The sequence below is a fragment of the Sebastes umbrosus genome, chromosome 6 (assembly GCF_015220745.1).
Source record: "Sebastes umbrosus isolate fSebUmb1 chromosome 6, fSebUmb1.pri, whole genome shotgun sequence".
NCBI lineage: Eukaryota > Metazoa > Chordata > Actinopteri > Perciformes > Sebastidae > Sebastes > Sebastes umbrosus.
Window position 1 is genome coordinate 19910025 of NC_051274.1, and position 27879 is coordinate 19937903.

A 27879-nucleotide genomic window follows, 5' to 3' on the forward strand; every position below is an offset into this window, starting at 1 on the left:
GCATCATCCATAACATTAAGACCACTGAAAGGTGAAGTGAATAACATTGATTATCTTGTTACAATGGCATTTGGCAGTAGGTGGGATATATTTGGCAGCAAGTGAACATTTTGAACTGCAGAAAAAATGGGCAAGCGTAAGGATGTGAGCGACTTTGACAAGGGCCAAATTGTGATGGCTAGACGACTGGGTCAGAGCATCTCCAGAACTGCAGCTCTTGTGGGATGTTCCCGGTCTGCAGTGGTCAGGACCTACCAAAAGTGGTCCAAGGAAGGAAAACCGGTGAACCGGCGACAGGGTCAGACCCGAGGCTCACTGATGCACGTGGGGAGCGAAGGCTGGCCCGTGTTGTCCCATCCAATAGAAGAGCTACTGGAGCTCAAATTGCTGAAAAAGTTAATGCTGGTTCCAATAGAAAGGTGTCAGAACACAGTGCATCACAGTTTGTTGTGTATGGGGCTGCGTAGCCGCAGACCGTTCAGGGTGCCAATGCTTTCATAATGTTATGGCTGATCGGTGTACTCCCCAACATGTATAAAACCAGCCCATTTTGTACTAGCCCTGATGAAGACATTAATGGCTGAAACGTATAGGCATGTTTTTACTGCTGCTGGGATAAAATAGCCATGAGTTACTGTTTTGTACATTTGAATAAAAGCTACCATGCTGTTTGAGTTTGGTTTTCATAATCATTAAAAATAAATAAATAATAAGACATACTTCTGAAATTGTTTGCACCAACATTTGACCAGGTGAATAGAAAGCAGTGCCTTTCCCTGAAATTAACCTAAATCAGTGATTCTATATTGAAGTGCATAAAACATCTCTGTGCACTAAAACACATCAGGCATTACACTGACTTCTTGTGCCTTTATGGCATATTACACCTTCAAACCATCACACTCCATCAAACAGCGGTTGCATACATAAATCACTGACTAATATTGATCCAATATAAAACAATCTGATACTCCCATCATCATTCTCTTGTCTTCATATCCAGGGTACTGCAATTCTTTATGCATTTACCTCAGCTCCCTGGCTGAAGTTAGTGCCAGGCTGCCAATGGTGTTTAGAATTAAATATAAACTCAATAGTACTAATGGGCACTGCATGACGAAGCTCCTGAAGACAATTGTGAATTGTCTCATAGAACAACTTGCAGTCTCTCAGGTCTGATAACAAATACCTACTGGATGTCCTCAGAGCTCGAACTAAAATAAAAAACTGCTGCCTGTCCGTTAAAAGATGTTTTTTGCTTATTGTAATAATTTGTCCTATTCATACTGGCCATTAAAAGATCTTGAGCTCTTTAGATGCAAGTGATATGGGACAAAATCCACTGTCCTCTCTCTGTGCAAGAATATATTCTGAAGTTTATATACACATTTTTGCACAATACGAGGACTGTGGATCACTTACAATAACAGCACATTAACAAGGGGTCTTTTTTTAAAGATTAATATATATTCCTTCACATTTTGGACTGATGTATTTGTTCTATTTAATTATACTGTGTAAAACTATTTTTTTTTTGTATTCTAGTGTACCCGTTAATATCTTGCCTGTTCAATTGTACTTTTTTATGAAGCTATAGGATTTTAAAAAGATAACAAAATAACACCCTCTGGTGTTCAACAAGTTTACATGACATGAGGACACAACTGAGAGAAAAAGTTTTATTTTCAAACTGTTTTCAACCCTTTTCAATAGGAATATACTATTTTCAGGATACTCTCAAACCCCTTGGTAAGTTTCCCTTTGCATTCTTTCAACAACATTATTATTTCGTACACAATCAGCAAATTAAAACAACCAGCTAAGGAACAAGTTGGATCACATTTTGTTGAGAGAGAAACATTTTAAATGGTAAGAACAATAAATAAAGAACTACATAACACAATCAACCAGGAAAACCCCTCAGAAAAATAAATATATTCAAAGTAAGGTAAAGTAAAAACAAATGCCCACTTTAAATGTCCGAAACTGTTTGTTCACAGAAACATTTAACTGCACATTTCTATACTTATTTTAAAAGCTTGAAAGTTATGACAAATAACCCAAAGCTGAATAAAAGAAATGCCCCGAAACACATCAGCTGTGTATATAAATATACTGTGTGTATACAAACATTCTAACTGACCATAATACAAATTAGGCTTGGTCGGTATTACGGTACACCAGGGTATTTAGAAATCAAGACTGTATGATTTTCAATACTTTCATAAATACAGATGCTCCACTTTCTATGACGATGTATTGATGTGATGTATTGTAATGCAAAAGCAGTTTACCACATGATTTTATTCAACTGCCAGTCTGCTACCACCACCCGAATATCATTTCAGTTCAGTCCACTGATGTGTCGGTACCGTTCGTACCTGCCGTGTGCGGCTTAACATTAGCGAGCATGCGGTCAAGAGAGAGAGAGAATGAAGTTATCAGTAATGTTATAGCTGTGAACGTAGCAGTGTAGTGTGTGTGTACGGTTTAGGCAATTTGTCGGTGAATAAATGCTACAACTCCCATGGCTTGCTTGCCACCTGCTGCTGATTAAAGTGGAGGGGGTTAACCCTGAAGTTAGCCACAACTTCGGCTCAGGTGGGCTGGCATTTAAGGTGGACCAGCTATTCTCGCTTTCGTGACAAGCTGCTCCTCCGAGTTCTGCTAAGCACTATACATATATAGTATATATATGGCCCTATCTAGAGCCAGTTGTTGTAAGAGTAGTGTAGGTCATTTGGAGCAGAGCCAGTGTGTAGAGTGTATGTGTGTACGTGGGAAGTGAGTGGTGAAGCAAGAGAGAGAGAGAGAGCAGCGGCGAATGTGTGTGAACGAACAAGTGAGCTAGTGGAGCAGAAAACAGAGTTAGTTTAGAGAACGGTCTAAGACCTGCTCTATATATAAAGCGTCTCGAGATAACTTCTGTTATGATTTGACGCTATATAAAGATAATTTGAATTGAATTGAATTTAGCTTTGAGAATATAGAGTGAATGCACAGTAGAAGTTGCAGTTTGTGCAGAAATAAATGCTGCAGCTCCTCAAGACCAACAGAAGTTTCACGTGTCTTGTTTCCCGGCGGCTCAGTGGAGTGACGGGGGTTAACTCCGGAGCGAGTAACGTTATCGACTCCGGTCCAAGCAGGAAAAGTTAACACAGTGGTTTGTCTGTTTGTCCCTTTGTAGATAAAAACGGCTCATTCTAAGCTAACGGAAACACAATGATTCTTATTTTCAGGTGATTGTACATTAAAGAATACATTATTATTATTTTCCATTTCTGCCAATAGATCCCCGTACTTGATACACAATGGTCCTTTAAACTACTTCATTTTGGTGCAAAAACTGAATAATGAAATGGTAGAAAAATATAATTTTCACTCATCACTGTCTCATCTACCAAATGTGTAACAGAGGGCTATTTGCTCTCTTCCTATTATTTAGCTGAATGGAAGCTCTTTTGTCCATTTACACTAGCACCGTTTACTTCCCTGGAGCCGCCACCTTCATCAATTCTCGACCTCATTCTTGTTCGACCAGCTGGCTTTCAGAGAAGTCAGCTCAGGTGCTATAATGTCTCCATCCTGTGTGTGAATAAAAATTAAGTAAGTAATCATTACTGATGCAGGGCACTATATTGCAGTTACATCTAATCCCAACTCAGCAAGCGACCATTAGACTCTGTGACATACTGTAACTCTTCAAACCCAGATCAATAACGTATGTGGACTGGAGGGGGAATCTAACCGTTAAATGCTAAATTCATGTGGACACTGATTTACGGTGTCCTGAGGTGATTCTGAGATGGGAATGTAAAATTTGAAGTATTTCCATCTAACCCCCAGTTTACATAGCATGCGGAAGCGCCACGATTACACAAGCAGACAGACAGATAGCTCCATAGTAAACAGCAGAGGAGCAGAATCGATTGTTGATGAGCGTGGAGAAATGTGCCTCTGGTGTGATTAGCCAGGCTTAAGCTTGTGAGGCGATTAACAACGCGGCGCTTCCGTTCCAGATATGAACCCATTGTTAGCCTGCCATTTCCTTCCTTCAACTCACACAGCTTTATTAAGATATTTTTGGCTCCCTGTTGTTGTTTTGTACAAAATGCAGATAAATTGCAGCATTTTCCTAGTGACTAGTGTCACTAGTGACTAGTGTTTGTATGTGTTGGATATTACCTGAGGCTTTGTGAAGTTCCTGTCCATGCACCACTGGACAAAGTGCTTCTTTGCTGCCTCCAGACTCCTGTCATCCGTCTTCTTGAAGTAGACCCTGATCAGCTGCTCAGCAAACTGCTCTGGGAGGAGTTTAGACACCTGGCAGGAATGACAGCAGCACAGAGTTTATTTTGAGGCAGAGGCAGTGACAAAAAGCATCTACACATTAAGAAGAAAATGCCCATAAAGAAAAACATTCAAATACAGATTAAGACAGATTCTGACCTGGTTCTTGCGAATCTGGATGGCTTTGGTTGGGTCATCCTTGCAATAGAAACGCACATTGTTGACGGGGTCCTTTTCTTTCATCCCATAGTCCAAAAAAATGACCTAGAGGAGAAGGGGGAGTTTTTAGATCATCAAGTGCAGTCATCAGTTAAGGCATTAGACTACAATGGAGCTAAAATTCATAATAAAAGTATAAAAATCTAAAATAAATTCTTATGATGAGCAAATTTATTTGATTTAGAGTAATTCAATTAGAAACTCACACTAACTACAAAGTCCTCTGGCTGCAGACTGACATCCTGGGAGCCGCTCTGAGGGATGGATCGAGCCAGATCTGCTTCCCAGCTGTGAATCATCTCCTTATAGAAGAGAAAGAGCAAGGGTTAAGCAGTGGAGGAGTCAACAGATATTACTTATTCAGCCATACAAAGACACAAACACACACACACACACACCTGGGTGACACTCAGGTGTTCCTCTGCCTGGGTTTGGCCCAGACACTTATAGAGGCGTCGACAAGTGATGTTGCGTAGAATCTGCCTCGACTCAGCCAGCTCCGGGGAGGAAGAGTTGAGTATCTGTTCAAATACATGATCTGCAGGACACACAGGAAACTAGTAAGGGTCAGGTCAGATGAAGCAAACCAAAGGCACCAAAGTCACCAAATAATTAATTGAATTTCTTTTTAAAAACAGGGAGTGCGGAGGTGAAAAATTGTGCAATAAAAGTGCAAAATATACACAGCAGTCTCATTTTAATCTAAGTGGGTTGAAAGCAGGGATTGCAATAGCGTGTGCATTAAATTAATATTATTTCTATATAGTTCAGGAGTGGTGCAAAACAAGAATTGTACATCATTAATTGAGGAGCACAACACAAAATAATGTCATAACATAATTTGCTCATAAATTTTAACTTGTTACTGGAGAAGAGTTGTGCCATGTTTTTTTTTTATTTTTATGGAATCACACTTAATGTTGAAACAAAAACTGTAAGAAAGTAAAAGTAGTGATGACAGTGCAAGTTTTATCAATCCAGCATGTTTTCAGAGATGGCGCAGATGGTGCTATTCTGTGTATCCTGCCCACTCCTCCCTGTGTCTTAATGTTGAAACAGACCTGTCAGCTTGGTGTAGGCCTCAATGTCATCTATGGCTGTGGAGAGAGTGAACATCTTCCCTCCTGATCCTTCAATCTGGATGTGCTTGTCTGCTTTTAAAAAGGCCTCTGTGATCCTGGATAATCATACCCAACATATTATCATTTTTAAAAGCATTTTGCTGCATAAAGGCACAGTCACACATGCGTGAATGCAGGCGAGTGACCATCGCCTGCTGAGGCGATATTCGCCTGACAGTTCACCAAAGTTGAACTCCATGCGAATCCGCAGATGCAAACTAGCTTCGCAACCGGAATCAAACGTTTGCACATGTGTGACTGTGCCTCAACATACAGGAGAGTAAATAGTGAAGCAAAGACAACAAGCTACATCAGAGCATTTAACTACTCACATAATCTCTATGGCAGTTTTCACTTTGTGCTGGTAGGCTCTTCCGTGTAGACAGTTCCTCGTGTGGAACATGTCATACAGATTGCCCACCTCCTGTTAAAAGAATTATGTGCATTTTGGTCACAACTGATCATCTAAATGGATTGCTGTTTTAAAAGCTGATCAAAAAGCAGACGTAACAAAGTTGGCACCTTGTCTCTAGTGCAGATGTGCTTCTGGCCGTCCACCTCACACACCCTGGCAAACTTTAGGAAGCGGCGATAGTCAAAGTTGTTCTGGATGCCCAGGTAGTGGCAGTCCCTGAGAAGAGATAGAGAGGAGAAATGTGTGAAAAGATAGGTTGTTCAACTAAACAGAACAATGTGAATATTCTTTTCTTTTTTTCAAGATTATTGTTTTGGCATTTACAAGCCTTTAACGATAGGATAGTGGATAGAAAGGGGGAGAGAGAGAGGGGACAAAATGCAGAAATGGCCGCAGGTCGGATTTGAACCCAGGCGCCGTGGTTAGGACTCAGCCTTGTTACATGGGCGCCCGCTCTACCAACTGAGCTATCAGGGCGCCCCAACATGAATATTCAATGTCTGATTTGGGAAATGATTATTAAACACACTAACAGATCAACAAGTCCCACCTGGCAAAGTAGTCCCACTTGTCCACATCAATGCCATTTCTTTTGTTGGCCACGATTTCATAGAGGAAGGACTTCTCTTCTGGACGGCCTTTATATGGCCACTGCAGAGATGACGGACGATAGAGACATCAGATTCAGCTTTATTGTCCAAGTATGTTTAAGCATACAAGGAGTCTGATCTGGTTGTGCTGTCTCTCACTGTTTTTACACAGTGCAAAGAACAAATGTACAGGAAGATACACTCAGCTAAAAACAAGGACAACAAAGCTAAAAGATAAGAAAACAGTAACACATAACTATTATTTAAAAGTGAGTACATACACTTACTTATTACTAGTGTAATAAGTTACTTTATATACAAATCAGACATTGTATCAGTGATGCTACTGACTGAGCGCTGACAGCTACCTTGTGGCCTTGAGCTGCATTAGTGTCCTGTGGTCCGGCAATCTGTTCCTTAATAAAGTCCAGGTCCTCAGGCAGCACCAGGCCGTGCTGCTCCATCACCGGCTTCAGGCCATTGTCATTCACCAGGTAGTCAAACATGTCTAGAGAGGCTTTCTCATGCTGCAACGTAAACAGACTCTTATTAGCACAATGACTTATTACTCAATTACCTCAAGGCCTTTTCCAGTTACTTTTCAAAAATCGCCAGCCCTTTCCCAGAAGGTTGTTCCCCATTTTTTCATACATGCAGTTATGTCCATCGTTTTGAAGGTATCTTTCTTGCTTGCCTTTACAACTAATAAGTCGAAGGAAAGACATCAATGCTAATAGAAGAACTAATCCATAAAAGTATTCTTATGTAAGTAAGTAAGTAAGTAAAGCTTTATAAATATAGCACCTTTTAAAACACACCGTTACAAAGTGCTTCACACACAAATGAAACATCAGACAATGATGAAAACAAGGAAAAATCACAATTTGAAACACAGAAAACAATGAGAAACAGATCAAACAAAAACAGACAAACACACATGTGTATGAGGCCTATAAAAAGTCTTGCCTATAAAGATGGGTTTTTAGAAGCCGCTTAAAACAGTCCAGAGATTCAGCAGCTCTAATAGATTGGGGGGGAGGTGATTCCAGAGAGTTGGAGCTAAGACAGAAAAGGCCCGATCACCTTTTGTTTTGCAGTTTGAGTGGGGGATGGATAAAAGGCCGAGATTAGAGGATCGAAGTGTTCGACAGGTCGAATATGGAACTAAGAGATCAGAAATGTAACTGGGGGCGAGGTCATGCAGTGCCTTATATGTAAATAGCAAGATCTTAAAGTTGATTCTGAATTTTACAGGGAGCCAATGGAGGGATGCCAGAACAGGGGTGATGTCGACGGCTGGTTCTGGTTAATAACCTGGCCGCTGCATTTTGAACCACCTGTAGGCGATTTAGAGCAGATTGACTGAGGCAGGTGTAGAGGGAATTACAATAGTCTGGAAGGGAGAATATGAAAGTGTGAATTAATAGTTCAAGATCCGTGGAGGACAAGATGCATCTGATTTTTGCAATGTTTCCTAGTTGGAGAAAGCAGGTGGCTCACTGTTTAGTTTGACACTCACTGCATATCGCAGAGGACAAGAGAAATATAAATCACATTGTTTCTTACCTTCCAGTTAATTTGTGGACGTGCTTTGTGGATGAACATCGCATCAAACATGTGGGAAAATGGCCCATGTCCTGGAAAGGGGGGGGGGAGTACATAAAAAAAATTATGTGTTCTATTCCTATCCTATCCTATCCTCACTCATGACAACACCCAGTGACTAAGAGGTTAAACCTGAAACATGTGAGGACCTGCGTACCACTCACCCAGGTCATGGCAGAGTCCAGCGATCTGCACACAAAGGATGTCTCTGCGAGAGATGAGGAGCTCTGGCTGCCTTGCGTTCAGAGCTTGCACAAGTTGCCCTGCCAGGTAAGCCACCCTGTATCAGCACACAACAAAACAACTCAGATATACAATGCAAGTTCAACAAAACATGACAAATAAATAACATACGTGTATAAAGCGGTTGTGGGATGAGGACATACCCAACGCTGTGCTCAAAGCGGTTGTGGGTTGCTCCGGGAAAAACAAAGTAGACCCCTCCGAGCTGCTTCAGGTATCGTAATCTCTGGAACTGAGGAGTGTCGATGATTTTGACCAGAAGTGGGTGCAGCTCCACATGCCCGTGGATGGGATCATTAAACACCTGACAGAAGACAGGGCAACGAACAGCTAAGAGACTTACTTCACCATTCTTAACCAAAACACATAGCCAGTCTACGTGTTTATCTTGTTTATCTTTCGGTGGCAGGGTGGTTTGAACTTTGAAGCCATTTTTCAACTAAGACACCAAAAAGTACAAAAAGGTTACAAAAAGTATTTACAGTAAAAAACAAAATGCAGAATAAGACATGATGGGCTTAAAACAAGGCCGTTAGAAATGACTAAGTAAAAAATAGGAGGGCATTTTACAAGTGTGATTTGAATCGCGATTTAAAAGAGGATGAGCGGGTTATCTGAGGCAGGTAAACTAAACTGGAAAGAAACGCAAAGAAACACTAGGAACTGGTCTGTCTTCATTTCACACCACAGTTTTGCCCTTGACTATTTTTCATCCTGTAACCTGTATTTGTCTTTTTTGAGGTGTTGGCAGAGAACAAACAGCTCAGAGAATAAAAAGAAAAAGTGTTTCATGCACTAACTCTTTTATATTTTCACACTTCCTTGCGGTTTATCCTACAAGTGCCTCTTCTTAATTCTATTATGTCTTTCTTATCCCTTCAGCCTCAAAAGTGAAGCATTGTGATACAGCTGTTACCTTATTTGGCTCTGCTTCTATCTGCCACAGCTTCCTGAGGCTGTGCAGGATCTTCAGACGGTCACCAAGGTACCTGGACGTCAAAGGATCAAAAGGAGAGAAAGAGACAGAAAAGTGAGGTGTGAAACATTAAAGCAAACCAGTTAAGATGGTCATGGGGTCTTGTCCTTCTTTGACACTATTGTTAGCGGCTTTTGGTAACATTTATTCCTACCCACAGTGCTCTAGCCCTCTGAGACCCGTGGGATTGCCGGCCATAGCAACCAACTTTACTGTCTGTAGCAGGTTCAGTTTTAGAGCTAGAGTGAAGGTACAGATATCAAATAAAACTAGAAATCCTAAGGAATCCATTTCCAAACCATGTCATAGCTTGTTGCCAAGAAGGCTAAATAACGCTCCGAAGTCGGGCTAATTATTTGCAAGGAAAAACTGGTATGGCCATTTTCAAAAGGGGTCCCTTGACCTCTGACCTGAAGATATGTGAATTAAAATGGTTTCTATAGGCATTTAGGTATAAATGTGAAAATTATGTATTTGAATATTTCTGCATACTGGGGTCCCTAAACAGTCTTGGAATTACATAAATTGGGTATCACTGTAAAGCTGAGACTCTTGTGGATCCAATGAGTCTAATTGTATACATGTGTGATGATGTTAGTCCCCCATAGTAGCCATTTCATTGTAGTGAGACAATTTTTTTAAAGCGTGACCTCACTGTATAAAATGACCTGTGGTGACCTCTAGGATAATCACAGCCTCATGAAACCTTAAAGCCACAAAACTAGAGACCTAGAGCATTCAGAGGATGGATGGCTTTCCTAGTTAGATTGACAAAAAGGGGGATTCTGAGCAGTTTCCAGAAAAGAAGTGCTCGCCATCTCATCGCCGAAAAATGCAATTCTTGCAGAAATCTCCAAATGTCAAAAGTTTTTGATACCAAATCACAGCATTGCTTTTTCTATGGTCTTCCTAAAGGTCTTGTTGTCCTAATGTGGTATTCTGGAGGGATTATTGATCATTTTGATCAATTCTTGATTGGTAAAAGAAATTGTTAAATTCAGCACCAAATCCGTGTAACAAATGGTATCAACACAAAAATTGCTGCAACTTATGAGACATAACAGAGCACGTGAATGACCATCATATACTTCTATCATAATGTTCTAAGCTCTTATACAGTTTTACAGTTTATTTAAAAAAATAAATAATTCATTCATTCATGTTTATATCTGATTTATGACTAGAACAACTTGACACACAGTGCTGAGCTGCATCTCAAATGAATCTTCAGTTTCCCAGCTTTCAGATGATGTACACCAATTCTATGTGACATCTACTGTTAACCTACTGTCTCCCCCTAAATGCCCCCGGTATCCCCCTAAAAAAGAGAAAAAATGGTTTATTGTAGGTCTCAGAGGGTTTAACACACTTACTCTATGCCAATCTTCTCCAGATCATCATCCTTGAGGTACCGCAGCCCGACACCTGTGATCTTTTGTGCTGGATAACAGAGATCAAACACAGTTGATGTTGGCTTATGTCACAACACACAAATACAGACAGAAGGTTAGCAGTAATAACAAGCAGCTCTCAGCTGACTTAGCTAGGTCAGTGTATCTTTTGGTCATTGGATTTTCCTTTCACAAACGGATATTAAAGAACAAAAAATTTGTGGTTATTTGATTTTCATTTCAAAAAAACAAAACTACAAGGCGTTTTTCTTTATCGGGGTTGATTTTCATTTTCTATTTCTAAAAACAAAAAATAAAATCACTAGAAGACAGAAACGAAAAAAAGGCCCCGTTTTTTTCCCATCTTCTGCGACCGGAAGTTGCCATTTACAAAGTAGGAGTGCGTATGAGGACGGTCCTGTGTATGAGAGAAAATGGGGATCCCATGTGGGCTCATGTGGGGAGCCCATGTTGGACCTACTTAGTTGATCCAAGTGGGCCCCAGATAAGATGCCAATTTTGGGCCCATACCCACTCGGTACCCAGGTACCCCCAGCATAACCCGTGTGGGGCCCACATAACCATGTTGGCTGGGTGGCAGGTGCTAATTTCATTCCGTGGTCTCAGGGAAGAAGACATGTCTTTGTAAATGGCAACTTCCGGTCGCAGAATATGAAAAAAAACGGGCGTTTTTTTCATTTCAACCCGTTTTTTAAGTTTAGTTCATCCACTTTTATGACCCTGATGAAGAAAAACGCCTTGTATTTCAATATAATGTTTGTATTTTAAAACAAAAAATCAAATAACCAGTAATTTTTGGTTCTTTAATAACCGTTTGTGAAAGGAAAATCAAATGACCCAAAGATATACTGACCTTAATGTATATAGACCAACAATGAGGTGAATAACTATCTATTTAAGTTAATCAAACCATAAAAACAAACCTCTAACTGTATCTTCCCATTGTCCGAGGCCTTCTGTTTGCAGGTACCGACACATCTCCTCGACTCCCCATCGCGCGTAGTCCAAGTCCAGCAGTCGGACTCTCTTCTCCGGCGTGTTGAAGCTGCCGTTAGGGGTAAAAACTGACTCTGACGGTCTCTTTCGGTTCTCCATGTTGGTCTCACTAACAGGCGGTAACTTGGTGTTAATCAGAAGAGTAAAGACCCGCTAAATTACAGCCGGTAATGTTCCCTAAATGTCAACGGAAAACAGCTGGTCGGACGTCGCGAATGAAGTCCTGGTAAGCCGTTTTTTTTTAACCGTTGAGTTCAACTGTCACTGCCCGACAGCTACCGGCTCTATATACAGCAAGCGCTGGCTTCACACCGGAGGCGGTGCAGAAGAGAGTGATCGCTGTACAAACAGACAGTATTGACAAACAAACAAGAGAGGGGTGTGGCATCACCTTGTTTAATATTTACAATGCAAATTATTGACATTAGCTCTGGACCTTCTGGCAATATGAGTAATTCCCAGCCAACATTTGTATGTGGGGCCCATGTGGGTAGTAAATGGACTGAAAAATGGGCCCTATATGGGATAGTCCATGGGTTCCATAATGGCCCCGTGCCAATTGCCCTTATGGGTTTCATGCAGGAGTACGCTGGGTGTTATATGGGCCCAATCTGGGCAACATAAACCAAACCCATCTCGGCCCCAGGTTTAAGTTCTATGTGGGAACTACATGGGGACTACATGGGCTGAAATATGGGTTGTAAGTGGGTTTGTCCACAGTTTCCATGTTGGCCCCATGCACCAATTTCCCAGCAGTGACCCAACTAGGACCCACACGGGTAGCCCACATGCGGAGCCATCTGTGTATTATCTGATGATACAATATGCGTACCATGATACAGGGGTTACGATTCAATATATTGCGATACTGTTAGTAAGGCGATATATTGTGATTTTTTAAAAGGGACTGTTTGTAACTTATTACACGTATAAATCAATCCGGGTCGGTGACTCATGCACGCTCGCGTGTGGCTACGCTGTTCAGACTCAGACTCCAACACAAATTACACGGAAGCACCAAAACCGCAAAGTTATATCTAGTGAAGCCCGTCTATTAAACAGTGTTGGCCGTAGTCGGAGGACGCGGGGGAGACCGTAGCTTTGGTCTCCAGGGCCGGAGTCTCTGCTGTACTCTGCTCCTCTGCCTGCTTGCCTTCACTCACACACCGCGCTCGTTCTTGCTATTTCGCTCCACTCTCACGTGTATGCGCGCACACTACACACTGCAGAAGAGTTAGTTTAGCTCTGAGAATATCTAGTGAATATACATTGGACAACAGAGGTTTTCCCGTGTCTTGTGATCTGAGTATGCAATCAGAACAGTAGGATCTGCATTTACATTTATCACAGTCCCTGTATTATCAACACCATAGCACTTCTTTGAGAGGGCACATACACTGAGAGGGAGCATCTCTTTGCAAAACAAATAAAAAGTATTGATTGAGTTACTCTTTGCATGTTACCTATTAATTAAAAATCAATAGTGTTTTTGAGAATTGATACAGTATCACAAAACATAATATCCCGATATTGGATTTTTTTCTTACACCCGTACTAAACATCAGGACACAACTGAGAGAAAGAGTTTTATTTTCAAACAGCTTTCAACCCCTTTCAATAGGAATACTATTTACAGGATATATCTCAAACCCCTTGGTAAGTTTCCCTATGCATTCTTTCAAAAATATTATTCCGTACACAAACACCAGAATGAAACAGCCAGCTATGAGGCAAGTTGCATGACATTTTGTTGAGGAAAACATTTTTTAAATGGCATCCAAATTTTCATTTAAAATGTTGCACAGATTTATAAGTTGAAAAAAAAAAAACAGTGGGGAAGCTGAGCTACTTACTGTAAGAACAATAAATAAAGCACCACACAACACACTCAACCAGGAAAACACCTCTGAAAAATATTCAAGGTAAAGTAACAACAAATGCTCACTTTAAATATCAAAAACAGTTTGTTCTGTTATGAGAAAACCCCAAAGCATATCTGAAAGCTGAATAAAAGAAACTCCCTGAAACACATCAGCTGTGTATATAAATATACTTTGCACATGTTCACTTTATTTTTTTTTTATTTTCATTTATTGTTCATAATACAAATACATGATAGTTGGCCATTAGATAGCACATGGCAGAAAACAATTGCAGCTTCAAATGGAAAAAGGAGTCTAAAATAAAAACCTGATTAAAAATGATCAAACTTAAACAAAGATATTTGTATAATATTGAAGTCGGATCTGTGTAAAAACCCTGAGTGCAGGCCCTGAATATGCAACAGTGAATCTTTTTTTTTTTTTTCAAACCATTTCTTTTTGGTGCAAAAAAATTATTTTCATCTTTGCTGTGCTCACAAACACCTCGTAGAAAAATATAATTTTCACTCAACACTGACTTATCTACCAAATGTGTAACAGAGGGGTATTTAAGCTCTTCCTTTTACTTGTCGAATGAAAGCTGCACTTTGGCTTTCTTTTTTCCACTAGCACAGTTTACTTCACCATTCTCACCCTCATTGTTGTTCAACCAGCTGTCTTTCAGAGGAGTCAGCTCAGGTGCTATGATGTCTCCATCCTGCGTGTGAATAAAAATCAACAGACAGAGTTAACAAAAACAGTGTAGAGTGCAAACAACATAAAAGAAGTCATCATTTCTAATGCCGGGCACTATACTGCAAAACTTCAAACGTTCGCCACTTATGGTACTCATACTTTTAGATTAACCCTTTCATGCATGGTGTCTACTATAGACATATATTAGTCGGTGTGTCATGTATGAACATTTTCCAAAAGTGTCATTATCATTGTATTACATTAATGCACGGTGATGCACCACCGGCTGTCTCATTTCACACAACTATCCGCATCCACATGCGTCTTGAGTGAGTACTTGTGATCGGATCGCACTTCCCCGCTCTGTACGCAAATAAACACGTAGTAAACACATGGCTTATACAGCAGACGTTGTGTCGTAATATTACAGGATTGTCAGTAATAACATCCTACATATTCGGGAATTCAGCTATATTTTTATAAAAATAAAAATATAAAGGTTGCAGACAAGCCTGCCTGTCTATTCACACGAGGAGCGCAGTGAATCGCAGTGGATCCGAGCGGGACGTCAGTCGTGTGTGGCCCAGGACACGTTTGCGTACACACTGTTAAAAGAATGTGGCCATATGCGGACCAGATTACCTCCGAATGTGGTCTCAACGCGTCCTCAATGTGTCTTGAGTGCATTCGCACCTGTACTTATAGCTGTCCTCTTGTTATCGGATCACTTAAGACGCATGTTAATATCAGGTCTGAACAGGGCCAAAGACCTTCCTCCTACACGAAGGTCTCTTTGACAGAAACTCTCAGCAATCCAAGCAGTTCTTGGAGAGCATCAGGCAATATAATGGACTACTGACTGCTTTATAATGTCTCTGGCAAGATACTGAAGTTCATGGACCTATCTCTACACACAAAATCCAGTTTGGGGTAGAGGCAAACTTCCGATCCTGCTCAACAACCAACATTGTCACTGCAGATAAGTATTACCTTAGGCTTTGTGAAGTCCATGTCCATGCACCACTGGACAAAGTGCTTCTTTGCTGCCTCCAGACTCCTGTCATCCGTCTTCTTGAAGTAGACCCTGATCAGCTGCTCAGCAAACCGCTCTGGGAGGAGTTTAGACACCTGGCAGGAATGACAGCAGCACAGAGTTTATTTTGAGGCAGAGGCAGTGACAAAAAGCATCTACACATTAAGAAGAAAATGCCCATAAAGAAAAACATTTAAATACAGATTAAGACAGATTCTGACCTGGTTCTTGCGAATCTGGATGGCTTTGGTTGGGTCATCCTTGCAATAGAAACGCACATTGTTGACGGGGTCCTTTTCCTTCATCCCATAGTCCAAAAAAATGACCTAGAGGAGAAGGGGGAGTTTTTAGATCATCAAGTGTAGTCATCAGTTAAGGCATTAGACTACAATGGAGCTAAAATTCATAATAAAAGTATACAAATCTAAAATAAATTCTTATGATGAGCAAATTTACTATTTGATTTAGAGTAATTCAATTAGAAACTCACACTAACTACAAAGTCCTCTGGCTGCAGACTGACATCCTGGGAGCCGCTCTGAGGGATGGATCGAGCCAGCTTGGCTTCCCAGCTGTGAATCATCTCCTTATAGAAGAGAAAGAGCAAGGGTTAAGAAGTGGAGGAGTCAACAGATATTACTTATTCAATCTTACATGAGATTTGACCTTTAGAGCAATTTAGAATGATATATAAAATATATTCAACCACAAGATGAGCAAGTCCTTAGCTAAAATCTAATCTTTGCAATCTCCAGTATTTTTGTAGACAAACAAGTTTCATTTCATGGCGCGTATGTGTACAGTAGTAAAGCAGCGGCGCTGTCCCGGTCAATGAAACGGGGGAGATGGAGACAGACAGAAGAACATGTCAGCCTGCCGCACCGCAAAACTTCAAATACCTTCGAATATTTCTCACCGAAGCTTCGAAGCCAAAAAAATGGTATACGGAACAGCCCTACAGCAAATTGTCAATAATTTTGATAATCAGTTTATCGTCAAAATAAATTATTAAGCAAAAACCAAACATTTTCTGGTTCCATCTTCTCAAAAGTGCGGATATGATGCTTCAAGGTTTTATTTCATGGTGACTTGAATATCATGGAGATTTGATCGGACAAAACAAGCAATTTGAAGACATTAGCTCAGGCTCTGGGAAAGTGCATTTTTCACTATATACTGACATTGTTTTAGACTTGATAATGAACTAATTAATGAAAAGATAGATCATACATATGATCGATTCATCGATAATACAAATTACTGTTAGCTGAAGCCCTACATGACAGCTCAAAAGCATCTTAGAGTACATTGCATGACCAGCTAACAATCACACACTGAAAACAAACTGCACAAAACAACAAATAGCTTCTTAAAAGGGACTGTTTGTAACTTCTTACACATATAAATCAATCACGGTCGGTGTCCCATGCGCGCTCGCTTGTGGCTACGCTGTTCAGACAAGACTCCAACACAAACTACACGGAAGCACCAAAGTTCTATCTAGTGAAGCCCGTCTTGCAAAACAGTGTTTGCCGCAGTCGGAGGACGCGGGGGAGACCGTAGCTTTGGTCTCCAGGGCCGGAGTCTCTGCTGTACTCTGCTCCTCTGCCTGCCTGCTTGCAGCTCCGCAGCGAGAAACGTTATCGTCTCCGACCGGGTGCAGGTGTCTTCCCTGTTCCCGCCGACCGCGGTCGGGATGCGGAGGCAGTAAAAGCCAACACTAGGATGAGCATTGATTCATGGAGAGACCTCCGTCTGGTCAGCTAACATTACTGCCAAGCAGGTGAAATATAGAGCGATATTGTGGTTTTAGCTGACGTGTGTCGCCTCACTGTTTTGAGCGATGCTCGTTCATGTCTATGTAGAGCGAGCACAAGCACGAGCCCGACGCTGACTTTCGTTTACTTAATGGCCACAGGTTTCGTTGTTAAACAAGCATTTCTAATTCTTACAAACAGTCCCTTTACGAATATATTTCAACTGATCAACTAATACAATACGCGGTATTTATACATAAATATGAGTTCTCAAAGATGACTGTAAATACACTCAGCTCAGCTATTCTTATGGAACAATTAAAATGGGACGACTATAGTTGCAAATAAACTAATTCTTTGCCGAGGATGTATGTCATGAAAAGCAGATGATTATTCCAATACAACCATACAAAGACACAAACACACACCTTGGTGACACTCAGGGTATTCTTTGCCTGGGTTTGGCCCAGACACTTATAGAGGCGTCGACAGGTGATGTTGCGTAGAATCTGCCTCGACTCCGTCAGCTCCGGGGAGGAGGAGTTGAGTATTTGTTCAAACACATGATCTGCAGGACACACAGAAAAATAGTAAGGGTCAGGTCAGAGGAAGCAAATCAAAGACACCAAAGTCACCAAATAATTCATTGAATTTCTTTTTTAAATGAAATTACTTCTAAACTTTAAAGGAGCAATGTGTAACATTTTGGGGGATCTATTGGCAGAAATGGAATATAATACAGGGTTTTTCCTGCATAGAGAATTACGAGGTGGCTGCCTCTGTCAAAATTTGTCCCGCCTCCAGCTTTCGAAAAAACTGTGATGGATGTTTCATGGAAAACAATATTTTTTAACAAGCGTTGGTGGATTTCTGTCATTTGTAACTGCAATTGCAGAAAACAGTAAATACCCTGGTAACACATTAATTTGTACTGTCTTAGGAAGTTTGTATGTGTTACCACAACAGAAAATACCCTCTTAACATGTCCATTTTTAACTTCTTTAGGTGTTTGGACCATTAAGTCTTCCATGTTATTGGTTGGCGTCAACTTACAAGCCCGTTCTTGATGTAGGGCTGTAAGTATACCTACGTTGTGCTCATGTGGGCTCTTGCTATTGGGTACGTTTTGGCTACGTAGCCATCACGTGTCTTATACGCAACTGCGATTTAGTATTTGGGAGAGTCCTTTTGTGCGGGGTGAGTCTTCCATCTCAGTGTTCATCAACTCAGAGGTCAAGGTTAGGCTCAGAGTTTTGTTTCTGGCCAGTTTTCATCCAGTCTCTATTATATAGGAATTTCTTTCCAAATACAAATGTGGTGTTTTAAACAGGTACACTGTGATTCCTAATCAACAGTCTGTTCATGAAAGGACGAAAGTTGAATTAGATATTTTTGTGTGACATAAAAGTCACAATGTAAAATATAATTCACACCAACTACATTCAAAAATACTGGCTCTTGGCAGCACTAAAATGTCGCCATTAATCAGAGAGGATCTTTACTTTGAAATCTGAATGGCTTGCAGAACATCAAAATTCAACAGGTTGCCATTGGTGCTCTAATACTGCCATCTAGTGGGAACTTTGGTGAACACACACCATTAAAGGAAAAACCTATGTCAATTGATATATCTGGGAATAGTTTTCTCTCTTGCAATGATTGTACAGGGCTTCCCCTCAGAAACCGATGAAGTTGTAGCACCCAATTTTAAATGCCTTAAAAAGTTAAAAATGGACATGTTAACATGTACAAACGTTTTAAGATGTTACAAATGGACGCGTTAACAGGTTATTTTCTGTTGTCTTAAGAAGTACATATTTGACATATTAATGCGGACGCAGAACTAGACGTTTTGGTCCAATCTGCGTTCGATATTACGGTGTTGCATTGGTGCAGTATCGTAATCAGCACAGTGAACCGGGAAAGGTGCTATGGAAAGCCAAATGGGTCATAATTCGCCCTGTTTTAGCATCTGGCCAGGTGCTTATATTAAACACCTGGTTGTGTATATTAAACGCCTGGTGGCCTTGGGCTTTTCACAGCCAATAAATTTGAACTGTAATCACCCAATCAGTAAAGAAGAAGGGCAGACCTCACTAATCAAGCACTGAACTCCTTTGCTGTTTATTTCGGTAGCCTAAAGAAAATCTCAAGTATGCACTTGAGCGTTATTTTATCATTCATTTATTTGTATTATTATTTATTTAAACACATGATTGTATGTTCAACATGTCTAGTTCTGCATCCGCATTAATATGTGAAATTTGTACTTCTTAAGACAACAGAAAATACCCAGTTAACACGTCCATTTGTAACACCTTAAAATGTTTGTACGTGTTAACAGGTCCATTTTTTAACATTTTAGACGTGCTACCACTTCATCAGCGGGGAAACCCATTTCAATCATTGCAAGAGAGAAAACTATTCCCAGATGTCAATTGACATAGGCTTTTCATTTAATGTGGTGTGTTTGTGAAAGTGCCCACTAGATGTCAGTCTTAGAGCACAAATGGCAACCTGTCGAATTTTTGCCACATTTGCAAATCTCTGCCACCACAGATGTGTAGCAAAAGTCAGATGTAAAAAGACAGCCAATTGAGATGCCTGCTGAGTTGTTACCGATGACTCTTCTGTATTTCCAGCTCTTGGAGCTAAAGTCTTAATACCAATAATATCTACAGATTTATGCACGCATTTACAGATTTGTCAACACATTTAAAAATCGTGATACATTTGCAAATCTGAATGCAGATTTGGAGATTTTTTTACACATTTACAAATCTGATGTTACACCCACAGATTATGAATACACATTTGCAAATCTCAGTATGAACACACGGATTGAGATGCAGTTACACAACTCTCCACATACATTTACAAATGATTTTGCTACAATAATGGCCCCATATGAAATGAACTGTATGGAAGTATAAGTAGTGATCAAGTGATGACAAGCTTGATCATTCCAGCATGTTTTCAGAGATGGCGCAGATGGTGCTATTCTGTGTATGCTGCCCACTCCTCCCTGTGTCTTAATGTTGAAACAGACCTGTCAGCTTGGTGTAGGCCTCCATGTCATGTATGGCTGTGGAGAGAGTGAACATCTTCCCTCCTGAGCCTTCAATCTGGATGTGCTTGTCTGCTTTTAAAAAGGCCTCTGTGATCCTGGATAATCATACCCAACATATCATCATTTTTAAAAGCATTTTGCTGCATAACATACAGGAGAGGAAATAGTGAAGCAAAGACAACAAGCTACATCAGAGCGATTAGCTACTCACATAGTCTCTATGATGCTGCCCACTTTGTGCTGGTAGGCTCTTCTGTGTAGACAGTTCCTCGTGTGGAACATGTCATACAGATTGCCCACCTCCTGTTAAAAGAATTATGTGCATTTTGGTCACAACTGATCATCTAAATGGATTGCTGTTTTAAAAGCTGATCAAAAAGCAGACGTAACAAAGTTGGCACCTTGTCTCTAGTGCAGATGTGCTTCTGGCCGTCCACCTCACACACCCTGGCAAACTTTAGGAAGCGGCGATAGTCAAAGTTGTTCTGGATGCCCAGGTGGTAGCAATCCCTGAGAAGAGATAGAAAGGAGGAATGTGTAAAAAGATAGGTTGTTCAACTAAACAGAACAATGTGAATATTCAATGTATGATTTGGGAAATGATTATTAAACAAACTAACAGATCAACAAGTCCCACCTGGCAAAGTAGTCCCACTTGTCCACATCAATGCCATTTCTTTTGTTGGCCACGATTTCATAGAGGAAGGACTTCTCTTCTGGACGGCCTTTATATGGCCACTGCAGAGATGACGGACGATAGAGACATCAGATTCAGCTTTATTGTCCAAGTATGTTTAAGCATACAAGGAGTCTGATCTGGTTGTGGTGTCTCTCACTGTTTTTATACAGTGCTAAGAACAAATGTACAGGAAGATACACTCAGCTAAAAACAAGGACAACAAAGCTAAAAGATAAGAAAACAGAAATACATTACTATTATTTAAAAGTGAGTACATACACTTACTTATTACTAGTGTAATAAGTTACTTTTTATACATTGGCTGTTGTAGCAGTGATGCTACTGACTGAGCGCTGACAGCTACCTTGTGGCCTTGAGCTGCATTAGTGTCCTGTGGTCCGGCAATCTGTTCCTTAATAAACTCCAGGTCCTCAGGCAGCACCAGGCCGTGCTGCTCCATCACCGGCTTCAGTCCATTGTCATTCACCAGGTAGTCAAACATGTCTAGAGAGGCTTTCTCATGCTGCAACGTAAACACTCTTAATATAATAATATATCTCTTAATATGGAAATGAGCATGGTCACATATTGAAAATGAAAGCAAAATGACTCATTACTCAAATAGAAAGAGCTTATCTTAGCTAAAACATGATAGGATACAAATGGGAAATCTTGTCTTATCTCATGTTTTCCGTATGGCAGGTCTGCGGTCATAATTTACTTAACGACCGTGTGCCTTGTAGTTCTTATCAGTGTTACTTCTGAACAGTGCAATCACTATCTCCACTATCTACCCTCAACTCTCATGCTTACAAGTCAAATGACATTAATTATAATTGCCAATAAAAAGCCTCTGTAAAACAAATATGCTGTTTATTGCTCTATCAAACCATCTGGTAGAGCAGGAAAGAACTTTATAACTTTGAATCAAAAAACAATTTAAAGGAAAAATTAAAAGGAGGGCAAACTGTGTGTGTGGATAAAAAGCAAAAAGCTTTAACAATCTCCACGGTGGTTGATTAAGAGAGGCCTTTTCCAGTTACTTTTCAAAAATAGCCAACCCTTTTCCAAACAGAAGTTATTATCTGTCTGCCTGAATTTTCTGGTTGTTCCCCTTTTTTTCCATAAATAAAGTATGCCCGTCGTTTTGAAGATATCTTGCTAAAGCAGTCGCTAACTTATTTTAAGAGCACTGGGATAGTCAGGTTTGATATGTGTGGCCAAACAAACTGAACTGAGACGCCCTTTTAAACAACTATTCTTTGCAGTAATTCAGTTCAGTTGATATGCAAGTCTGGGCAAGTATGTCACAGTTGTGAAACAAAGGGTGTTTATTTGCATCTCCTTGATGGCCAAATAATTTTCTGATGAATCATAACACCGGTTTAAAACCACAGCCAAACAGAACTTGCCAACAACATATGAGAGGGAATAAAGCAGTCAGAAGACTAGAAGAGACTTTCCCAGACTGTCTGCATTTTCCAACAGAGAAAAAATTGATCTGCCTTTGCAACTAATAACTTGAAGGAAAGACATCAATGCTAATAGAATAACTAATCCATAAAGGTATTCTTATTGTGGCTCACTGTTTTGTTCAATACTCACTGCATATCAGAGAGGACAAGAGAAATACAAATCACATTGTTTCTTACCTTCCAGTTAATTTCTGGACGGGATTTTGGGATGAACAGCTGGTCAAACATGTGGGAAAATGGCCCGTGTCCTGGAAAGGGGGGGTAAATTATAAAGTTATTGTTTTTGTTGTGTTTTAACTTTGCATTAAGCTACTTGTGTTCTATTCCTATCTGGAAAATAGAAGACAATAAACACAGTTTCACTTTCATCCTCACTCATGCCCACACCCAGTGACTAAGAGGTTAACGCCTGAAACATGTGAGGACCTGCGTACCACTCACCCAGGTCATGGCAGAGTCCAGCGATCTGCACACAAAGGATGTCTCTGCGAGAGATGAGGAGCTCTGGCTGCCTCGCGTTCAGAGCTTGTACAAGTTGCCCTGCCAGGTAAGCCACTCTGTATCAGCACACAACAAAACAACTCAGATATACAATGCAAGTTCAACAAAACATGACAAATAAATAACAAATATAGATGTTACTCAGACTTTATGCAACATTTGGTAATACAATTTCCATTGGTTACAGACCTTTTTTGTATGAAATACTTTCTTGTATGTGGAATTTGCCCTATAATATTAACATATCATTAATTTTATTTTCCGCCACACCAATCTTTGTAGAAAATATGGCCCTATTTCTTGTTTCCATGACAAATATAGTATAACAGGAAGCATCTCTCACCCGTAAGAGGGCAGGGGGACATGAGATAGAGGTTTTCCGTCCGTGACATGCACTCATGGCAGTTGCTCTTGTGTGGCCTGGCATGCTAGATGTCATACTAAAGTTGTGCACCTAAAGCACTATAAAATACAGTGTAGGCAACTTCCAAATAAAAGTCCTGATTAAATGATTGCTAAGAGACAGTGTTGTAGTCAAAACCACCGAAACTGAGACCAAGTCATGACCAAGACCAGAGCGTAGCAAGACCGAAACAAGACCAAGGCTTTGATGGGTTGAGTCAAGTCAAGACCAAGACCAGACCGGTGCAAGTCCCCCACACACACACTTACGATAAAATGTGGAACATGCAAACCAAATCAAATTGACCTGAAAGATCCACAGTCCCATAAAGACATCCACAGAAATTTAATGAAGATTCCTCTTCATTCACCCCTTTTATTGCCATATATACTGTATGTGTGTATGTATGTATGAGTGTACCAGGAGAAATATCTTGACAAAATAATCAAAAGGCACTACAGAGGTGAATTTTGTATGTGTGTGAGAATGTTCCTTTGTTTTCTATGAGCAATCACAGAAATGATGTTAACAAGTAAATCAGACAATGCACAGGCAGTTTCCCCGCAGTTGTGGTCTTGACCGGTCTTCAAATAAAATCCAGAGTCCCCTTTGTCTGAGACCGAGACAAGACCGAGTACAAATGCGGTCAATTCCAAGACAAGACCTTCAAAGAGTGGTCTTTAGACCGATCTCGAGTACTACAACACTGCTGAGAGAAAACACTGGATATTGTATTCATCACCCACCTTACCACCGTACTTCTGTTTGTCACTTCGGCGGCTCAGTGTTTGGCCTCACCGGTTAATGTTGGTCTATATGAGCGTATAATATTATATTTTATGGTACCCTCAAGATTTGACTATGCCTTTATATATGTATTTAACAGCAGAGAAATGTTGCCTTGTTATAAACCCTACAATCTGTGATGTTAAAAAGCTCGGACCAAACCAGAAACCTTGGTGTAGTGATGGACTCTGACCTGAGCTTTAGCAGCCATATAAAGACAATTACAAAGACAGCCTTCTATCACCTGAAGAATATAAGAAGAATTAGAGGACTGATGTCTCAGCAGGATTTGGAAAAACTAGTCCATGCATTTATCTTCAGCCGACTTGACTACTGTAACGGCGTCTTTACTGGTCTTCCTAAAAAATCGATCAGACAGCTGCAGCTGATTCAGAACGCTGCTGCTAGATACCTCACTAAGACCAAGAAAGTGGATCACATCAGTCCAGTTCTGAAGTCACTACACTGGCTGCCTGTCTCTCAGAAAATTGATTTCAAAATACTGCTGTTGGTTTACAAAGCACTAAATGGTTTAGGGCCAAAATATATTTCCGATCTTCTGATGTGTTATGAACCATCCAGACCTCTCAGGTCATCTGGATCAGGTCTGCTTAGTGTCCCCAGAGTCAGAACTAAACATGCAGAAGAAGCAGCGTTCAGTTTTTACGCACCAAATATCTGGAACAAGCTCCCAGAAAACTGCAGGACCGCTTCAACTCTGAGCTCTTTTAAAACAAAGCTTAAAACGTTCCTGTTTGCAGCTGCCTTTCATTAAACCAGATAATGATCTGATACTGCACTAGAGCTTTTACTCTTTTGTGTTTTACGCTATTTTAGTTTCTATCCTAGCTTTTATTTTTAGCTTGTTTTTATTTTCTAATTTTTAATGTTTTTATGTTTTTATAACTGTTTTAATTATGTCTTAATGATCTTTTGCACTTTGTCGCAATGTTCTTGAATGTTTATGTAAAGCACTTTGAATTGCCCTGTTGTTGAAATGTGCTATACAAATAAAGCTGCCTTGCCTTGCCTAATCAATAAACACCGTGTCTAACTGAGGACATACCCAACGCTGTGTTCAAAGCGGTTGTGGGATGCTCCAGGAAAAACAAAGTAGGCCCCTCCGAGCTGCTTCAGGTTTCGTAACCTCTGGAACTGAGGAGTGTCGATGATTTTGACCAGAAGATGGTGCAGCTCCACATGCCCGTGGATGGGATCATTAAACACCTGGCAGAAGACAGGGCAACAAACAGCTAAGAGACTTACTTCACCATTCATAACCAAAACACATAGCCAGTCTACCAGTCTTAACATTTTTCTAAACTGTAAGTGCTGTTGTCACAACTGTTTCATGGGGCATCACAACTCTATTACACGTCTGCAAAATGCGTCAAAACCTAGTTATTGTATCAGTAAGTTGGCCAATGCCACCAAAATTAAAAGTTGTTTTGTCATCGTGTGAGCTGTACGGGTAAAAATGTTTCGATGTTTTTTTCACCACGGCAGTCAACCCTGGAAATGTTTATAATATATACAAGTCTCTGTTTTGTTCTACTTGTTTGTTGACATTGACTGATTTCTGTACTATACAAGACTGTCGAGTTTTAGTCTAGCTGAAGGCGATTATATACCGCACCGAGCTGCTTAGATTCAACAGCAGGTAAAAGTTTACTGGGGAAGTCAATACTATAGTGTACAATACTGTATAGACAGAAAATGTGTTTGTGTAGCGATGTGTTACATGGATTATAAACAGAAAAGTCACCTTTGAGCTTTCATGTTAAGTCATATACAGTGAACAGAAAATCTGACACAAAATGACATCCGTGCCAATAAAACATTATTTAAAAACCCGCAATAATGAAAAAAAACCCTGTGGTAGTTCAGTAAAAAACAACAAATTGCACCTCCTCGTCATAGATATTTATGGAATATACATGTATGTGAGACAGATTTTGATAATTGAATGGATCATTTTACATGTGATGGCTCAAACAATGAAAGAGTGTTTGGAGAGAGAATCATCTCAGTTTCACATGTGCAAGTGGTCATTGTGCAAATTGTACACTGTTGTACTTACTTTTTTGCACACGTGCCAAACATATGCAATTTGCTTGAATGAATGAGAAATTAAATCTGTTGTGAACAACAAGCTAATTGTTCAGAGATTGGAGCTTATTGTTTTGAAAAAAAGTAATTCTCATTCGAGAATTGAGTCAAAACGAATGAGAAGAACTGTAATACAAACAAAACTTATAAAAGGTCTTTACAGCATAAAAACTAAATGCAGACATAACAAGATTAAAACAAGATAGTTAGAAATGACTACTGTAGGTAAAAACTTGGGTAAAATAGGAGGGTGTAGAATAAACTAAAATAAGGGTAAATTACATGATAAAAGTGTGATTTGAACAGTGATTTCAAAGAGGATGAGCAGATTATCTGAGGTAAAAATGAGTAAAAATGTCATTAAACTTGAAAGAAACACTTAAACTCCATGACAAAAAGGGATCTAGAAACTGGTCCGTCTATCATTTCACACCAAAGTTTTCCCCTTAACTTTGTTTTTTTACACCCTGTAACCTGTATTTGTCGTTTTTGAGGCGTGGGCAGAGAACAAACAGCTCCGTGAATGAAAAGAAAAAATGTTTCATGCACTACCTCTTTCATATTTTCACACTTCCTTGCGGTTTATTTAGAAATGACTAAGTAAAAAATAGGAGGGCGTTTTACAAGTGTGATTTGAATAGCGATCAAAAGAGGATGGGCGGGTTATCTGAGGCAGGTAAACTAAACTGGAAAAAAACGCAAAGAAACACTAGGAACTGGTCTGTCTTCATTTCACACCACAGTTTTGCCCTTGACTATTTTTCAGCCTGTCACCTGTATTTGTCTTTTTTTGAGGCGTGGACAGAGAACAAACAGCTCAGAGAAAATCAAAGAAAATAATAAATAAATCAGAGAAAATAAAAGAAAAAGTGTTTCATGCACTAACTCTTTTATATTTTCACACTTCCTTGCTGTTTATCCTACAAGTGCCTCTTCTTTATTCTATTATGTCTTTCTTATCCCATCAACCTTGAAAGTGAAAGCATTGTGATACAGCTGTTACCTTATTTGGCTCTGCTTCTATCTGCCACAGCTTCCTGAGGCTGTGTAGGATCTTCAGACGGTCACCAAGGTACCTGGACGTCAAAGGATCAAAAGGAGAGAAAGAGACAGAAAAGTGAGGATTGAAATATTAAAGCAAACCAGTTAAGATGGTCATGGGGTCTTGTCCTTCTTTGACACTATAGTTAGCGGCTTTTGGTCACATTTATTCCTACCCACAGTGCTCTAACCCTCTGAGACCCGAACTGAAATAAGGGGGTTTCTGAGCAGTTTCCAGAACAGAAGTGCTCGCCATCCAATCGCTGAAAAATGCAATTCTTGCAGAAATCTCCAAATGTCAAAATCGTTTGATACCAAATCACAGCATGGCTTTTTCTATGGTGTTCCTCAAGGTCTTGTTGTGTTAATGTGGTATTCTGGAGGGATTATTGATCATTTTGATCAATTCTTGATATTATGACTGTAAAGCTGAGACTCTTGTGGATCCAATGAGTCCAATTGTATTCATGTGTGATGATGTTAGTCCCCATAGGAGCCATGTCATTATAGTGAGAGACAGAGACAGAGACAGAAAAGAGACAGAATGTGAGCTGTGAAACATTAAAGGTCCCATATCATGCTTATTTTCAGGTTCATACT

General features: G+C 40.1%; 2 protein-coding genes across 3 annotated transcripts in view; both read right to left on the reverse strand.

Moving 5' to 3' along the window:
• LOC119489726 (deoxynucleoside triphosphate triphosphohydrolase SAMHD1-like) lies at window positions 1-11966 on the reverse strand. Its single transcript, XM_037772503.1, has 16 exons — window positions 11795-11966; window positions 10833-10899; window positions 9400-9472; window positions 8627-8787; window positions 8405-8520; window positions 8202-8272; window positions 7004-7162; window positions 6596-6696; window positions 6153-6261; window positions 5963-6054; window positions 5571-5686; window positions 4908-5047; window positions 4716-4811; window positions 4450-4554; window positions 4186-4323; window positions 1-24 (listed from the first exon to the last, which is right to left on the reverse strand). The coding sequence occupies exons 1-16, from the start codon at window positions 11964-11966 to the stop codon at window positions 16-18; spliced, it is 1725 nt and encodes a 574-aa protein (XP_037628431.1). The 3' UTR covers window positions 1-15.
• The window catches only part of LOC119489725 (deoxynucleoside triphosphate triphosphohydrolase SAMHD1-like), a 25558-nt gene continuing 1151 nt past the window's right edge, over window positions 3473-27879 (reverse strand). Inside the window, exons 3-16 of one of the 2 annotated variants that reach the window (XM_037772501.1) lie at window positions 27242-27314; window positions 25196-25356; window positions 22881-22996; window positions 22617-22687; window positions 21329-21487; window positions 20923-21023; window positions 20687-20795; window positions 20497-20588; window positions 20265-20380; window positions 17644-17783; window positions 15949-16044; window positions 15680-15784; window positions 15416-15553; window positions 3473-3585 (exon numbers count right to left, since the gene is read on the reverse strand). In XM_037772501.1, coding sequence (XP_037628429.1) covers window positions 3511-3585; window positions 15416-15553; window positions 15680-15784; window positions 15949-16044; window positions 17644-17783; window positions 20265-20380; window positions 20497-20588; window positions 20687-20795; window positions 20923-21023; window positions 21329-21487; window positions 22617-22687; window positions 22881-22996; window positions 25196-25356; window positions 27242-27314 — 1552 coding nt within the window. In that variant the 3' untranslated portion in view covers window positions 3473-3510. Of the gene's footprint in view, window positions 3586-13440; window positions 14448-15415; window positions 15554-15679; window positions 15785-15948; window positions 16045-17643; window positions 17784-20264; window positions 20381-20496; window positions 20589-20686; window positions 20796-20922; window positions 21024-21328; window positions 21488-22616; window positions 22688-22880; window positions 22997-25195; window positions 25357-27241; window positions 27315-27879 lie in introns of those variants that run through there. The other variant, XM_037772500.1, reaches the window with a different exon arrangement.